The sequence below is a fragment of the Bos indicus x Bos taurus genome, chromosome 10 (genome assembly GCF_003369695.1).
Source record: "Bos indicus x Bos taurus breed Angus x Brahman F1 hybrid chromosome 10, Bos_hybrid_MaternalHap_v2.0, whole genome shotgun sequence".
In the NCBI taxonomy this organism is placed as follows: Eukaryota; Metazoa; Chordata; class Mammalia; order Artiodactyla; family Bovidae; genus Bos; species Bos indicus x Bos taurus.
Genome location: NC_040085.1, coordinates 78,050,601 through 78,067,709, shown reverse-complemented (window position 1 = coordinate 78,067,709; position 17,109 = coordinate 78,050,601). Strand labels below are relative to the sequence as shown.

At 50.5% G+C, this 17,109-nt stretch overlaps 1 protein-coding gene across 3 annotated transcripts in view; it reads left to right on the top strand.

The window, feature by feature from the left end:
* The window catches only part of DPF3 (double PHD fingers 3), a 283,863-nt gene that overhangs the window by 142,276 nt on the left and 124,478 nt on the right, over positions 1-17,109 (top strand). For all 3 annotated transcript variants that reach the window (XR_003512825.1, XM_027552333.1, XM_027552334.1), the window contains exon 4: positions 12,797-12,924. Coding sequence is in view for 2 of the 3 variants with exons in the window: in XM_027552333.1 (XP_027408134.1) it covers positions 12,797-12,924 (128 nt within the window). In the remaining variant the exon portion in view is untranslated. The remainder of the gene's footprint in view (positions 1-12,796; positions 12,925-17,109) is intronic.

Sequence of the window (17,109 nt, the reverse complement as noted above, 5' to 3'; positions counted from 1 at the left end):
GCCTGTCGAGTCCTCTGGGGAGAGAGAGACAAAGAGTTCCCCTGATTTGTGAGAGATGGGGCATTGGCCTGGAGCGGAATTGTCTCAAAGCATGAGTTTCCTTCCATCTCAGACCTTTCCATGACTGGTAAGGAGCTGCCACAAGCAATTTATCATGCCAGCACCCGGATTGTCCCTCCTGTCTTCCTTTGTGATCCTGCCTGAGTCCAGCCAGCGGTGGGCAGCTTTCAGCTAAAAAAAAAGGCCAAGGTGGAATGTGGCTTAGAGTTGTCCTTGACCCCAGGTCTTCAGAGCTAAGAGTTTTGTCAGGAAACCAGGTCAGGATAAGGGGCGGGGGATCCACCCAGGAAATTTGAGGGACTTCGGAGCAGATCTCAGCCAGGGTTGCAGAACCATCCACTTCTGGTTCAGCCCCACACAGCCCAAAGCTCATCCGTGACATCGCAGGGTGGGGAGTGGGGAGTTGGGAGCCGATGGTGGCTGTTGTGAAGTCATTTGTTCTTGGGCTAAATTATACGCTGATGGAGTACTCCCCAGGCCTGCTGTCCTCTTCCCATCTCCCTCACTGTGAATATGCCATCCTGCCCATGTTTCTTTACTACTTGCTGAAAATAAAAATGTGTCTGTGTGGGGGTGGAATGAGGCTGAGAGCTGGGGCGAACTCTTTGGAATTTGAAAGCATTCTCAGCGTCCCTGGACCTATGTGTTTCTCACGCCTAGCATCATCCCTCCAATCAGTCTTGAATAAACATCTTGCAACCTCCTACTTGCCTGGGCGTCTGAAGTACAACACACACAGCATTATTTCTCTCCGCTGACTGACAATGGAGTTCAGTGTTCTCTGCATCTTGCGTTTGGCTGCAGGGGCAAATGCAAGGTGTTTAATGGCGCAGCCATCGCAGCTCAGGCAATGTGAAGACAGGCAGGGGCCTGGTGCCGGGGAGGGGCCTCCCCTGGACCATTGCCCCCAGGAATGGAGCTCTGTCCTTGCAAAGGGGAAGCTGAGCTGGCAAGAGAGAAAGGTGGATAGTAAATATCCATCAGAAGGCCCTGAAGAGTGGGGCAGATGTTGGGCAAAAGCCAGCTGATTGAGAAAGAGCCTTTAACTTCACTTTATTTTTGAATAAGGAAAAAGGGCTGGGAGCAAACTTGTGTCCTTCTGGGTTAAATGCTCAGATAGTTTGCTTAGATCAGTTTAGCATCTTCTCGTTCCAGACCTTTAGGTCCTCGTGGTCTAGGACAGGCTTTGTTTTAGAGGTTGGGACACTGTGGCAAGGAATTAGGCAGTGAATTTCCCAAGGGGCACCTGTGGTGAAGCCAAGGAAAGGAACCTGTGGGGAACCTGTTGGAACTGGCGCCATGTTGCTCTGGGACTCAACAGGCATATCCACCCTGGGGTCTCAGTAGGGCTCCTGGAATGTACCCGAGGCCTTGCCAGTCTCCTTCTGCTCCAGGACCCTTGGGGACCAGCATATCTCTTGCAGATTCCAAGGGTGATGGGAAGGAAGGCAGCCAGGAATAGGGTTCTGGTTCTTTCTCTTGGGGTTTTTTTTTTTTTTTTTTGGCTGCTGTTCAATGACTGGGCATGATTGACCAGGATAATCACCACCTCCCCCACATGTTATTGAGGGAACATGAATGGTCCGGCAGAGACCCTTGGGGGATGGTAGTTGAAGGTACGGCCCAAAGCAGTGTGTGCCACAGCCGGCCACCAAGCAAGTCTCAGGGACCCTCGTGGGGGTGCCTCCTAAGGGGACAGTCCAGGCCTGAGTCCTGCCTGCGGGGGCAGTGATGGAGCAGCCTGCTTCGCCCGCCTAGGGTGCTGTCCCTGCCGCACTGAACTGCCAGAACTCTACAGATGGGAGCGGGCCGTGGCCAACTTCCCCAGCTTTTGAAAATCCTGCATCTTAATTAGTTCCCTACTGCTTTTGTACATGGCCCACATTTTAATAGTCTCCGGGCTTCTTCCACCATTTGCTCTCTGATGTTCGGCTCGATTTCTCTTCTCCTCGAGACAGTCCCTCCGACTCCTCCGGCACCCTCCCAGCCCGGGAACAACTTACGGAACGCCGATGTGCCAAGCATGTAGCCTGAGATTGATGAGCCTGTCAGCTGGCTCCCTCTGGCCCCCCACCCCACCCCCACCTCCCCCTCTCCTCCTCACAGGGATGAGCCGGTGGAGGGTGGGAGGGCGGTGGGCGAGATGGGGGCACGCAGGGGAAGGACCCGTAGAGCCCCCAGCCAGGTGTGAGCCAACGGACAGCGTGACCTTCTCCCGGTCTGCAGAGGGGTCCGGCTGTGTCCTTCCGCAGGGGGAAGGACGCTGGGCTCCCCACCCCATCTGTCAGTGCTTATCTGTCCCTGTGCGGGGGGTTGCCTGAGCGTGGTACGGCCGAGAGAATGGATGCCTTCAAGTGCATCGGGGGAAATGACCAGTCATTTATCTCTTTCCTGCAGTGTCAAGAGCTGCAGCCATCCATTCTGGAGGCCGGCAACAGCAGCTTCTTCAGCTCTTGTTGGCCTCGTGAGCCGGAGAGAGGTGGGCAGGCCCCTCCAGCCCCCACTTCGTGCCCTCCTGGTAGCCTGGGGACAGGCGCCAGGTCTGGGGAAAGGGGCCTGGGACTCTGGCACTGACCTGTAGGGCTCTGGGAGCCGGGGCTGGCCCAGGAATTGGGCAGCCGCTGGGAGTCGGCCGGGCTGTGTGCATAGTGGCTGCCGGGATTGCACGACTGGATTTTGCAGTTGGGCTTGGCGGTCCCACGTTTAGAACACAGCTTGTGAGACTGTCGCCCTGTTACACCAGGGCCTGTGCTCTTGTATCTCTCCCTCCTGGAAGGTGCACGGTTTGAGTTCAGAGGCCCATTCAGTACTTCATCTGTATCCCCAACAGCCAGTACCTGACTTGGCACATAGTAGGTGGACAGCAAAGATTTATTAAAAGGATGAAGGAAAGAAAAGGGCCTCCTGGTCTCTGATCTTGAGCTTGAAGAATGTGGCTTGGTTCTCATCATGCCCCTTGCACAGAGGAGGGAGCTCGAGCGGGTGAAGGGGAGCCTTTAGAGCTGACCTGGCCTTCCCGTCCACTGCCCAGACTGGCCTGGGCAGTGGTGGGGAGGTTCTGTCCCGGCTTTACCATCTTGCCTGTCTTTGGTTTGAGCTCACAGAGGGGCCTTCAGTATGTCGAACAGCTGTGCTCTGCAGGAGAAAAGGCCTCCAACAGGAATCACAAGACCAGCATTCAAGTACCGATCCTTCCACCCCTGGCTGTGTGATTTTGAGCTGTCACCTAACCACTCTGGCCTTGATTCTCCATCTGTGAAATGTGTATCGTGGCAGCTGCTCTGCTTGTTTGCTGGGATTTTTCCAAGAGTCCCGCTGGAAGGTGGGGCTGGAGGGCTCGGCAGATGTGAAGAGGCACCGCTGATGCTACCCCCACGTAGCGCTGCTGGGTGGGCTGAGGGGACCTCAGCTGATGCTGTTCCTGTCCCCAGTGCGTGCTCACTGCAGGCAGCTCACCGCCCAGCTGGCAGAGTGTGTGCCATGTGGCCAGAATGGGAACACATTCTGCCTTACAGTCTTTAAAAGCCCAAGGCTAGCACCTTCTGTCCTGAGAAGACCTGGCATCTGGCTATGGGATCTGCCTTTCCCAGAACCACAGCTTGCCCAAGTTCACCCCTGTGTCCCAGGACTCGGTCCTCTGGCATCCGCTGCAGGGAGCACAGAGATAAACTTGGAAGGCTTCCTCTCTGTTTTACAAACACCTGTCATCCCATGGTGCTAGGTTGGGCCTGACTGGCTGGGTCTTTTCTCCTGCCCTTGGCCTAGGCCAATCTGCCTTCTCCGAGAACCTCTCCTCTGTGGACTTGCCTTGGTGTGGCTTCATTCCTTTGCCCCTTGGCACTGGGCACCCATTCCCCACACCTAGCCTCTATCCTGATTCACTGTGTGGGGATGTTCCCTGCTCAGGGGTCAGGGGACTGCCCTCTGGATGTATCTAGCCACCAAGATGTAGGCATCATGAGGACAGGGCCCTTTCCTAAGCACTGGCTCATTGGTGGTCCCCTCACGTCTACCTTCCTTCAGTTAATTTCAGAATGTTCCTATTGAGACATATACATCATATTGTCACCCTTTGCTCGAAACTGCCGGTGTCTTCAGAATCTGTTGTTCAGTTGCTCAGTCGTGTCTGACTCTTTGTGATGCCATGGACTGCAGCATGCCAGGCTTCCCTGTCTTTCACTCTCTCCTGGAGTTTGCTCAAACTCATGTCCATTGACTCAGTGATGCCATCCAACCATCTTATCCTCTGTCGTCCCCTTCTCTTCCTGCCTTCAATCTTTCCCAGCATCAGAGTCGTTTCCAATGAGTCGGCTCTTCGCATCAGGTGGCCAAAGTACTGGTGCTTCAGCGTCAGTCCTTCCAATGAATATTCAGGGTTGATTTCCTTTAGGATTGATTGGTTTGATCCCCTTGCAGTCCAAGGGAGTAAGCATTCTTGCAGAGGCCTACACAGCCCTTCAAGGCCCCAGCACTCTCTGAACGGCTCCTGCTCTCCCCCCCGGCTCACTGTGCTCTGGGCAGACAGACCCCAGATGCAGAGCCTTTTTGTGCTAGCTCCTTTGCCTAGAACATCCTTTCCCTATGAGCAGTGTGGCCCCCTCCCTGCTCCTTCAGGTTAGTGCTTTCCAGACCACATGTAAATGTGGACCCACCCTCCTATCACTCCTGATGTTCCAGATTCCCCTATCGCTGTCCCCCCCACCCCCTCTTTGTTTATCTCCAAAACGATGATTACTATCTGCCATTCTATGGGTCTTGCTTGTTTATTTTCTGTCTTGTTTCTATGCCACTAGAATATAACTTCTATGAGGGCAAGAATCTCTGTCTCTTGTTCATAGCTGTGTCCTCAGCACCTAGAACAGAGCCTGGTACACAGTAAATGCTCAATAATTACTTGTCAAGTGAACCACAGTCTCGTCCATGTGGTTCTGCTGTGACCTCCAAATCTTCTGGATGCATCCCCCTTTCGCACTCCACCCCAAAATTGGAGCAGCATCTCAGCTCCGAGCTGAGTCCCACCCTCAGCCTCCTCTGTCCTCTGCTCCATACTTGGCTTCTTTGCTTCCACTCCCCCTGGGCCCATGTCCAGGTGGGGGTAGCTGTGTCTCACCACATCTGATGGTCTGAGTGTGTTAGAAGGGGAGGAGTTTTGCTTATAAGTGCAAGGAGAGGAAGACTTTAGGAGGTGAAAAAGAGGGGCTCTCATGAACCGAGCATCTCCCTGTGCAGACCCTCTATGTCTGTGATCTCATCTGGCCCCATAACAACACTGGGAAGTGGACTGTGTTCTGCAGATGAGGAGAGCAAGGCCAAGTGCGCTGTGAGGGTACGAGACCTGAGATTTCACCCCAGACAGTGATCGGTATTCTTGCACCTTCCAGTGATCCGTATTCCCTTGAACCATTTCATCACTCCATCCAGTCCTGCTGTCCTTCCCCTCCCTCACCTTCCCACTGCTGCTGCTGCTGCTAAGTCACTTCAGTCGTGTCCGACTCTATGCGACCCCATATACGGCAGCCCATCAGGCTCCCCGTCCCTGGGATTCTCCAGGCCAAGAATACCGGAGTGGGTAGCCATTTCCTTCTCCAATGCATGAAAGTGAAGTTGCTCAGTCGTGCCCGACTCAGTGACCCCGTGGACTTCAGCCCACCAGGCTCCTCTGTCCATGGGATTGTCCAGGCAAGAGTACTGGAGTGGGGTGCCATTGCCTTCTCCGCACCTTCCCGCTAAGTTCTATCAACTTGGTTCGTCCACTAACCAGCAGAGTGGTGAGCTTCCTTCAACAGCGTGGGTGTTTTCCTGTGTCTCAGAGGTGGGAGATTGCTTATCTGTGGTGCCAACCTCTGGGTGCTGCTTCCAGGGGCCCATCCTTGCGTGTTGGCAAGGGGTGAGGGGGTTGGCAGAGCAGAGGGTGGGCACCACAGGCCTTCTGGGGGGCATGATCAGTCCTCCTGTGGTGTGGATATCCTGGGCTTCTAAAACAAGTGGTAACAAGGACCTGCAGGGTGCAGCCTGGGTGATGGGTCCTCATTGTGAACCTCATCTATTTTGAGCTTTATGAATCACAAAGCAGGGAGTCAAATGCAGCCAAGAAAATGGCACCCCTAAGGAATGAGCAGATGGATTCCGGGGGCCCGCCACCATCTCAGGAAATCAGGGCTTCAGTCCCCTCCAGTCTCCTCCCCCATGGGGTGAGTGATAGCAATCCCCTCCTCCTCCTTCCCTGTGAGCCTGAGAGTCTGGTGGGCATAAATGAAATAATGACTCTTAAGCATTTTGCTCCTTGTATAAATCCAAGGAAATGTGATGACCTTAACTCCTCAAAATAATAAGCAACCAGAATAGAAGACTGCACGTTTGTATTTTTTAAAAAAACGAGTCAGGTGGGGGAAAAAAAATCTGAGCGCTCATGATGCAGCAGGAGGACTGTCTGCCATTGTCTGTGGGATTTCTCCCTCCTTTGCACCATGGCTCTATCTCCAGGCTCCTGAGTCAGAGAGAGCCCGTGATGGATGGACGGATGGATGTGGCTTGTCGGGGTGTTTCACCACGATTTCCCTTGGGGCAGCCTGTCTGTCGGCAGAGCACAGCCTCCCCAAAGATGGTATCTCTTGCAAACTCGACAGCTAACAGACAGCTCCCCTCTTTGTATATTTCCCCAAAGAAGAACTGTCTTAATCTGTTTTTTTATATGGCATATTTTATTATAATCCATATATGACTTGGAGGTTCCCAGTCCTCCATCCTGAGCCAAAAAAAAAATGCACGAGGAGTCAGAGGCTCCATGAGTCCATGACATCTGAGCGTTAGCATTTTTAAATGACCTGGGATTTAATTACTCACTGTACTCCCATGTTGCACTTTCAGGTTTGTCTTGCCTGCATCCTGTTAATGAGCTCAGTGGCTCCAACAACCCAGTGGAAGCCTTGCATTTGGTGCATTGGGTGGCAGGCTTGGGGCACCTATGTCAAAAGTCTGCGGCTTTGATCTTTACCCGAGAGGATGGCTGGTCCATCCACAGCCCTGGAGAGAAGTCACTGCTCTTCACTGGTGATTCTTTTTGTTTTGTTTTGCTTTTATTTGTGCTTTTCTTTCTTTTTCTTTTTTAAAAAGACTTCTATGCTTCAATCCTTGTTTGTCTAAGAGGTTTTTTCTTATTTGGAAACCGATTTGCTTCGGTTTGCACAGAAGCTGTCTCTGGTGTGATGGATCGTGCTGGAAGTCACCCAAGGAGTATCTCTGTTCCCAATTAGAAGTGGAGGCAAAGCTGCCTATGGGGGCCCGGAGAGGCGGCTGGCTTGGGTGACAGCTGCTGCCGCTCTGGAGAGAGTAACGATCCGTGGGTTTATATCCATGTGTATAAAATCAGGCTAATTTAAAGATGAATTATGTGTGTGTGTTTTAGACCATTTTCTTTTAGTGTTAAGTGTTTGATGGCTCCTGTCAGGTTATGTGGTCCCCAAATTTGCTTGAGGATCAAAATGAATATGCTTTTTAAAAATTATTAAACCCTATATCCAGATGAACTGTATTAGAATAAAACTGAATCAATGATGTCCCTACGGGCTGCGTAGGGAGCGTGTCTAGGACATGCATTGTGCAAGAGCTTGGACCTGTTACTTTATTTCGCCTTCATGCTGGGACCTCCTGTGGTCCAGAGGCCGGGAGTGTACCCTCTGCTGCCCTATGGGGAGGGCACTGTCTAGCCTGTCACTCTGACCTTGCAGGCCTTACCCAGAGTGCTTTGAAACCAGGTTTGCCAGGGGTCAGCTAGAATGCTGTTTGGGAATGGCTCTCAGATGGGTATCAGGTAGACAACGCTAAGAACTGTGTTTAAAATGTCCTCCCAGTTTTGAGAAGCAAAATTTTAGCAAATGTTGCTTTTAATGCTATAAACCTGTAGTGTTTCATAGGGTAACCACCAGTCACGTGTGGCCATGGGACACTTGAAACGTGGCTAGTCTGTATTGAGTTGTGCTGAAACTGTAAAATGCACACTAGATTTCCAAGATTTAATGTGAGTGAAATAATGTAAAATATCATGGTAATTTAAAAATATGGATTACACGTTGAAGTGATAATGTTTTGGATATATTGGGTTAGATAAAATGTATTTTAAGACTAATTGTACCTGTTGCTCTTTGCTTTTATAAATGTGGCTACTAGAAAATTTTAAATTACATGAATGGCTTGCGTTATATTTCTGTTTGACAGTGTTGCTGTGCCATTAAGTCAGAATCATTCAAACTTCAATGATAATAACATATAGCATTTGTAAGACACTTAAAACACCCCAGGCTATTTACATGTATGATCTAAGTGTGAATCTTAAGTTTTAAATAGGAAAAGGGTGAGGAAAAAAATTGATAGCCTCTTTTCCCCACTCTTTCACACACTAGTTTTTGTGGGGATCTTTACAGAGTTTCTTTATGGGGTATGTTACCACATTTAATTCTCATGCTAATACTATGAAATAGATACTATGATAATTTCCATTTAACATATAAGGAAAAAGAGACTTAGAGGTTGAAGTAACCAGCCTGCGGTCCTTTGGCTAAAACATGGCAGGGCCAGGGATTGACTTCAGGGTTTCTGAAAGCAGAACATCTATGAGCCGATTAAATACTTTGAAAAATTTCTCTGTGACCCTGAGAAGGTCTCTATGTCTTTCTGGGCCCCACATTTCTCATGAAGTGATTGGACTCTGGATGCTGTTGGGGGGTCGCTTCTAGCTCTTCAAATGTAGGAGAGCCCATTCAACTCTTCCCATTTTGCTTCTCTTCTCCCTCTTGCTTCTGACCTTGTGCCCATCTCAGAGCGCCAGGACCAGAAGACCAAGAGGGTGGATTGAGTGATCAGAAAGCAGGATGGAGGAATAGTTAGCGGGGGAGGAAGAAGGAGCAGGGGGAGGAGGAAGAGAAAGTTTCCTAGCGATGGAAAATTCTGTGAGTTCAGTACTGTTGTGCTGAGTGAACACCCCATAGAGATGTTCACATAGAACACAGTCAAAGACCTTGACACAGCCCTGCCCTCGGCCTCAGCAAAGGTCTGCCTTTTATCTTGAAATATGAAAACTGTGGAGAGGGTCTAGGAATGCAGTGAACATGCACAAAGGTTTGGAAAAAGACTTTTCATGGAAGGACCAGATCGAGGCAAGGTGAAGTTCATACAGACTAGCAATTAGAAGAATGGGTTCCGAGGCAGACTGGGGATAAGGCGGGATTTTGCCCCTGACCAGCTTTCTGATACTGGGCAAGTTCTAAGTCTCCCTAAGCTGCAGCATCCTTATCTTGAAATGGGATGATAACTGTACTCACCTCTAGGGCGGTGGTGGGGATTAAGTGATACACGGCAGTAACAGCTGACACAGTTTGAGTGTTTACTACCTACCAGGCATTCTGCCACATGTAGATTGTGTTTTTATCTTCCCTTGTAGTTCAGTCGGTAAAGAGTCTGCCTGCAATGCAGGAGCCCCGGATTCAATCCCTGGGTCAGGAAGATCCCCTGGAGAAGGAAATGGCAACCCACTCTAGTATTCTTGCCTGGAATCCCACAGACAGAGGAGCCTGGCAGGCTGCAGTCCATGGGGTCGCAAGAGTCAGACACGACTTAGCGACTAAACCACGACCACCAGGCATTCTGTGTGTGCACAAACACATCAGTGCTCGTTGGGGCTGAGCCTGCAGACTACTGCTAATTCAATGAGTGGGGCTCTCGTCACCATCTTTACTGTGTCTAGGAAACATCATTTGGCTGCGTTCTTGTCCTGCTGAGTGGCTCCTGGTGAAGTTACTTAACTTTTCTGAGCCTCGGGTGACTCGTTTATAAAATGAGATAATTAAAGCAGATGATCTGTAAGGCCTTCTCAACTGTAAAATACTGTGCAGTTCTGGAAATAGAATTTATTTAGTGTTGAGAAGGCTGAGGGGGATACTAAAATATGAACTTCATATATATATAAATATATATATATATGATTCTTATAAGTTTGAAGGATGGTGAACAGCTGTTCTCTTTTGGCTGAGGACAGGGCATGAGGCAACACATTTTAATTGTTTGAGATTAGACATTTGGAAGACTTGGGAGAAAGACTAATGTGTCACTGGAGCAGGCTCTAGAGCTGCACACTTTGAACTCATCAAGGCAGACGGTTGGCTATTTTTCTGACACTGAGACGTAACTTCATCACACAGTCCTTCCCTGAAGCCTTGATCTTAAATAGATACCCCACCCCCCACAGCCCCCAGCACCATATTCTTCCTTCACATTTCACCCTGTTGTTTTCCTCCATAGCACTCAGGACACTTTGCACATTTATTTTGTACTTTCCTGGTAGCTCAGACGGTAACACGTCTGCCTACAATGCAGGAGACCCGGGTTCGATCCCTGGGTTGGGAAGAATCCCTGGAGAAGGAAATGGCAACCCACTCCAGTACTCTTGCCTGGAAAATCCCATAGACCGAGGAGCCTGGTAGGCTACAGTCCATGGGGCCGCAAAGAGTCGGACACAACTAAGCTACTTCACTTCACTTCATTTAGCACTTAATGTCTGTCCTTTTAGATTGTAAACCATGTAAAAGTTGGATTGGTCATTATTTGGCTCATCGCCTGTGTACCTGTTCTAGCACAGTGGTTGTCACATAGCTGGTGCTCAGTAAATGTTTGCAGAATGAATAGATGGGTGAATGAGTTTCAGGGGCGGTTGGCTTGGTGGTAGTGCTTCTTGATAGAAGTGAACCCTCTGCTTGTCTTTTTTGGTAAGAAAAATCCCAAAGACCTTACCTTTCCACAATGTTAGATACTGTTTCTCCTTCCCATCATCATCTTCTGGGGTCTGATCACACGTGCGTGTGAGTTTCTTCAGTTTTGATGGGCTGCCTGAGTGCCCTTCCTTATGGGCTGGTCAGCCTGCATCTGGTTCTAGTGGAAGAGACAGAAGGGGTACGTGGGGTTTCATTTGAGGGAGAATAAAGCCCGAGGGCTTCCCTGGTGGCTCAGACGGTACAGAATCTGCCTGCAGTTCGGGAGACCTGGGTTCCATCCCTGGGTTGGGAAGATCCCCTGGAGGAGGGCATGGCAACCCACTCCAGTATTCTTGCCTGGAGAATCCCCATGGACAGAGGAGCCTGGCGGGCTATAGTCCATCAGGGTCACAGAGAGTTGGACATGACTGAGCGACTGAGCACACCCATACAAAGCCCAATGGAACATGGCTTGGTTGTGTTGACTCTTTCCATTTGCTCCCCCAGATCTGCTTTTTGTCCTTCTTTGCACTGCCCTGTGCCCCCGGAAGTTGACCTCAGTGGCTTTCTCAGTGAGGTTCCCTTGACCTTTGGCTTCCGGTTGAGGTTGGCCAACGGAAGGACAGAGCAGGAAGACCAGGGAAGGAGAGAGCGGTTGGGCATGTGTGCCTGGGTTCTCTGGCCCACAGGCTCATAGAACTCCTACACAAGAGCTTGCCCAGGCTCTCTCTAGGTCTTGCAAACACACTCTCTCTGTCCCTCCAGGAATAGCAATGCTCATAACTCCCTACTGTTAACTCCCCCTGGGTGCTTCCCCATTCCTGTCCCCTCATTCCTGTCCACTTTTCTGTGAATAGTCCCCACACTGGACTCCATACAGATGGGCCATTCGTTCCCCCAACCGTTTTCTGGGGCACCTCACCCTTGTGGTCTTGCACCATCTTTCCTGATAGAAGGTTGGGACCATGCGTCTAATTGCAGGGTCTGGGGGTATGAGGTACAGGATCCAAAGAGAGGGTTGGAAGGATATTTTGTGGTTAATCTGAGTGCGATCACCTGTTCCTAAGGTTTCTGTTTTTAGTGAAACAACGACAACAAAACTGACCAGAAGACCTCCACCCATCCTCTGGGTAGGAGATGGGAGGACTTCTCGAGAAAGGGGGTTCAGTGTCTCTCTCTGGTTTCTCTCATGGGCAGGGCTGGCTCTGGTTGCCACTGCTCAGGTGGCCCCATGACCTCCAGCCCCAGGAAGCCAATCAAACTCTGATGTCTTCAGAACACACGGCCCGACGTGCGGGCACTGCAGCTCCTGGCTGCTGATTGGGGGCCTGTTAGGCATCCGCTCTTTCATTCTGTTTCTTCCCTGGGCTTCAGAGGCCTTTACTTCCCCGGTGAGTTGATTAGAACAGCCTCTCTGAGGTTGAAATAGCTTTTCACGGAGCAGACTGGAGCTGGGCAGCCAGCATGGCCGCGGGGAGGTCATGGAGTTGACAGATGAGAGTTGGCATGGAGGGAGAGGATAATAAGACTTGAGGCCAACACTGGTGCACCGCTTTAGAGTTTTCAAAGTGCTTCAATGTGAAGGAACACATTTATGCTCCACAAAATGGCCTGGTGGGGGGGCTGGGCATTGTCATCCTCACTTTGTAGATGTGCAAAAAAGGGCTGGGGGTGGTCCTTGAGAGCCTTGCCCAAAGTCACAGGGTCGGAGAGTGGCAGAAGCAGGACAGAGACCCTGCCCGTCTGACCCTGTGTCCATCAGGTGCCCCTCCTACCCAGCCTCCGCTGTCTCTGAGGGAGCAGGCAGGGCTGGGCTCTGACTAGGAGACTGGGAACTGGAGATGGAAAAGCCGGACCCAACTCCAGTGTTTGCGTTCGACCAGGAGGAGAGCACACAGGCCGCCTCAAGTCCTTCTCAGATGCTGCGGCTCCTGCTTGCCCCCTTCCTGTCCCTCCTGTCCTGAGTGGGCTGACGCTGCCTTTCTATTTTTCAGAAGTGGAGCTGCCCCTGAAGAAGGATGGGTTCACCTCAGAAAGCACCACCCTGGAAGCCCTGCTCCGCGGTGAGGGGGTGGAGAAGAAGGTGGACGCCAGGGAGGAGGAGAACATCCAGGAAATACAGGTATTTCTGTGCTTGTGGGGTAGCGGGGGCCAGCGGGGGAGGCGGTGAGCCCGAGCATCACCGCCCTGCCTCCAGAACTGCAGTCCCAAGTTGGGGCCTCCTCTCCAGGGCCAGGACCGCGTCTCCACTGCTCCGAGGCACCGTGGCTGGGAAGCTGGCCTCTGTCTCCCCGTTCATCCACTCAAAATGGAGTTTGGGAGCCTGTGTGTGCCAGGCACTGTGCTAGGCCCTGGGGACACAGTGATGAGCAAGACTGACTGAGTCCTCACCATGGCGGGGCGCCAGCAGCAGAAAGCTTGGGTGGACGGCAGCCAGCCTCCCAGGGAGCTCCCCCCCAACCCCTGCCTCACTCCCTATCCTCCTCCGCTCTAGTTCACTGGCTGCCTTGTCCTTCCCCAGCCCACCACTGCTCCTTCAAGGCCAGTTTAGAAGTCACGCCGCCCGCTGCCTGGCGGGGTTGGTGGCTCCTGTCCCCGTGCGTCCACCAACCGCTGTGCACAGCCCAGCTAAGGCTGTCACCAGGCAGGGTCACCAGGCAGCCTTAAAATGGTGCACTCTGTTTCTTTATGTTTCTTGAGTCTCCATTGTTGGCACAGCAAATTGTAATAATATTAATACAAATATGAAATACTAGTGTTTAATAATTAAGCATAATGAGATTATTAAAATTAAATCACATTTATACTTTGCATTAAAATTTGATGTTTTATGTTGTACATGTATATGGCTATAAAATTACATCTTTATTATTAATTTTGCATTCAATTTAATATTTATGTATTAATTTATTAGCATGGTAATTAAATGACCAGCAGTTACATGTTTGGTCTGCTTTGTAAGGACCGCCAGCATGCGGATTCTGTCCAGTTGGGGACGGGGCCTTCGTGTTCACCACTGTACCCTTGGGGCCTTGCATGAGTCGAGCAGAGTTAGGTCACAATAAAGGCATTGAATGAGTCCATGAACGTGGCCTCCTCTGCCATTCCTGCCTTCAGATAAATATGTGCTAAGTCGCTTCAGTTGTGTCTGACTCTTTGCAGACCCTATGGACTGTGGCCCGCCAGGCTCCTCTGTCCATGGGATTCTCCAGGCAAGAATACTGGAGTGAACTGCCATTTCCTTCTCCAGGGGATCTTCCAGCCTCAGGAATCAAATCTGTGTCTTAAGTCTTCTGCATTGGCAGACCGGTTCTTTACCACTAGCACCACCTGGGAAGCCCCAAAAGAGAACAGGCTCTGTTCTATCTAGAGCCTGAGCAATTAATCACCAGGCTCCTCTGTCCATTGAATTCTCCAGGCAAGAATACTGGATGGTCGAGTCTCTTCTGATTGGTCGTCACAGCACGGCTTCTCAGAGTTACAGCCCTACTACAGATCCTTATTGATGCAAAACTTTATTTGTCTGACACACCTTGGAGTCATCTTCAACCCTGTCTTTCTCCCACACCCAGTATGCGTTCATCAGGTGTCCTATCCACTGCTCCCTTTAACGCAAATCCAGAGAGTAGCTCTTCTCCCCATATGTCCTGCTGCTACCCTGGTCCAGGCTCTCGAACCTCCTGTCTGAACTGTTGCTGTTGGTTTCTGAGTAGCCCCTGCTGATGACTCACGGGGGCCTTCCTTGTGTGCAGAGCCCTGCACTGGCCCCTGTTCTCCCGAGTAAAAGTCATGTCCTGTCCCCTCCCTCTGACTCGCTGCTTCCTCTGCAAGCTCACTGGGCTCCAGGCACCCCAATCTTTCGCTACTCACTCTTACACCAGGCACGCTGCACCTCCGGCTGTGCTCTGGCTGCTTCCTCTGCCTGCCAAGTCCTCTCCCCAGAAGTCTGCTCGGCTCTCACCCTCACCTTCTTCAAGTTCAGCCCCTGTCTCTTCTGCTCTGTGAAGTTTCGCCTGACCGCTGAATGTAATACCACATCCTGTGTCCTCCCCAGCCCCCAGCAGTCCCCATTCTCTTACTCTGCTTTCCTTTTCTTTTCCCCCCAAGGGTTTATCATCTAACATAACTTACAGTTTACTAATTTATTATCCTATTGTTTGTTTTCTGTTTTTGTTTCCAACAGAATGTAAACTCTTCGAGGGCAGAAATCTCTTGTCTATCTTGTCTGCACCTCTTTTGTATCTCAAAGCCTAAACAGTGTCTGGCACATAGTAGTTCAATTCCGTTCAGTTCAGTCGCTCAGTCGTGTCTGACTCTCTGCGACCCCATGGACTGCAGTAGACGCACAATAAATATTCATTGCGTGGATGCACGAGTGAACAGATTCCTGTGAGTTACCATCCCCTGTCCATCCCCTCTCCATGTCCTGCTTTGATAGCTGACCTTTCACCCCCAAATGCAACTCTGCTTGTACCACACCCTTGTTTAAAAAACTCGGCCTAACATGCTTTTGTTTCTGCTAAATAAATGCAAAATGATGAGTGTGATCTTCTTGGGCCTCCTCTCTTGGCTCCTAACCTAGTTTTCAGGCTTATTTCCCACGATTCCTTTACTCCTTCTGTTCTCCAGCCTTCTTCCCTCCGTGCCTCTGGTCATGCTGTGCCCTTTATCTGGCGAGCCTTTTCTTCCATCGCCACGTGTACAAATTCCTCCCATCTATTAGGCTCGGCCCCAATAGCACCTTCCCCGTGAAGCCTTTCTTGATCACACCCACCCCCTAGTTCTCTTTTTACCCCTGGCATTTAGAGCACCTAGTATTTTCTTTTTCTTCCTCTGCTTTTTTTTTACTCTTCATGTATTATACCCCATTTTTTGGACTTTTAGGTCTTTGAAGTCACTGCCTGTCCCATCTGTAATGCCGGTTAAGAGTATTTTTGCACAGTTAGTGTAATTTGACCAAGTCAGTGAGAGGGACAGAGCCATTGCTCAGAAGTCTTGATGCTCCAGTGATAGGCAGCCCTTTCTTTTTGAGCTGGAGATGAGTGTGAGTCCTTCTCGGGCAGCATCAGGCCAGTGTGCAGGTTGTCATTGTTGAATCATCACCATCGCCCTCATCCCTGATGTAAACTGAAAGCCTACTGTGTGCAGAGCACAGGGCTGCCATCCGCTGTGCTAGAAGCCAAAACCAGGTCCAAAAGCCAGATGCGTGTACATGTTTTTATTGACTTTGATTGTTAAAATAAAGTATGCATGTGGCAAAGGAACCGTTTTGTTCATTTTCCTTTCTTTCATTCATTCCACCAAAATTTATTGAGGGCCTCCTCTGAGCAGGCATTGTGCTGGGTTCTGGGCAAACAGGGAAACCAAGGAGAGACCTGTCCCCACCTCTCATGCTTGTGTTCTAGGGTGACGTATAGATGGAAAGCAAGTAAATGAGTCAAACAGCTGCCTTTCAGGATAAGCGCCATGAAAAGAACAGAGCGCCAAGGCTCCGTCTAAAGGAGGGACAGATTCTAGGTGGTGTCCTAAGGCAGACAAGGGCTCTCCCCCAGTCCTGTGGGGGGAGGAGGTGTCAGCAAAACGAGGGACCTGTGGAAGGGCTTTCTGGGAGGAGGAATGGTGCTCTTGAAGTTCTCATGATAGATCTGAGCTCATTGCATTGAAAAAACAGAGGCTGGTGCAGCTGGAGCAGGGTGCCAGGGAGGGAAGGGCCCAGGATGGGGCTGGAGAGGTGGGCAGGGCCAGACCTGGAAGAGACTCATGATTTCATGGGACATGAAAAAGCAATCCATTCGAGGGGTTTTAACCAGGGCAGTGAATTTGTGTTTCCTGAAGACCTGTCTGGCTGCTGTGTGGAAAGGAGACTGGATGCAGGGCCTGCAGTGGAAGGAGGGAAATCAGCTAGGAGAATTTTGCACTGTTCCAACCAGTGATACTGGAGTCTTTAAAGAAGAATTCCTCTGAAATGCAAAAAAAATAAAAATAAAAAAATTCCTCCTTTTTAAATAAAGCCAAAAAGCACAATCACAAATGATCATTACCATCTCTGTAAACATTGTTTAGAGTCTCAGGGAGAAAAGTTATTTGAAAATGTGTTTGTTTTCCAAGTAATACCCTTGGCCAGGGAATGTAGGTATCTCATGGGGGGTGAGCTGCGTCCCTAGCTGGACACAACTGCCCTGCTCTCCTGGTACAGGATGCCCCCTCTGCTTCCTGAGCTCTGAATACGAGTTCTGTTTGTGAAGAGCTCCTGGCTCCTCCTGTGCTTTCTGATGTCGGGCCACGTTGCAGGAAACGCGGAAGCACG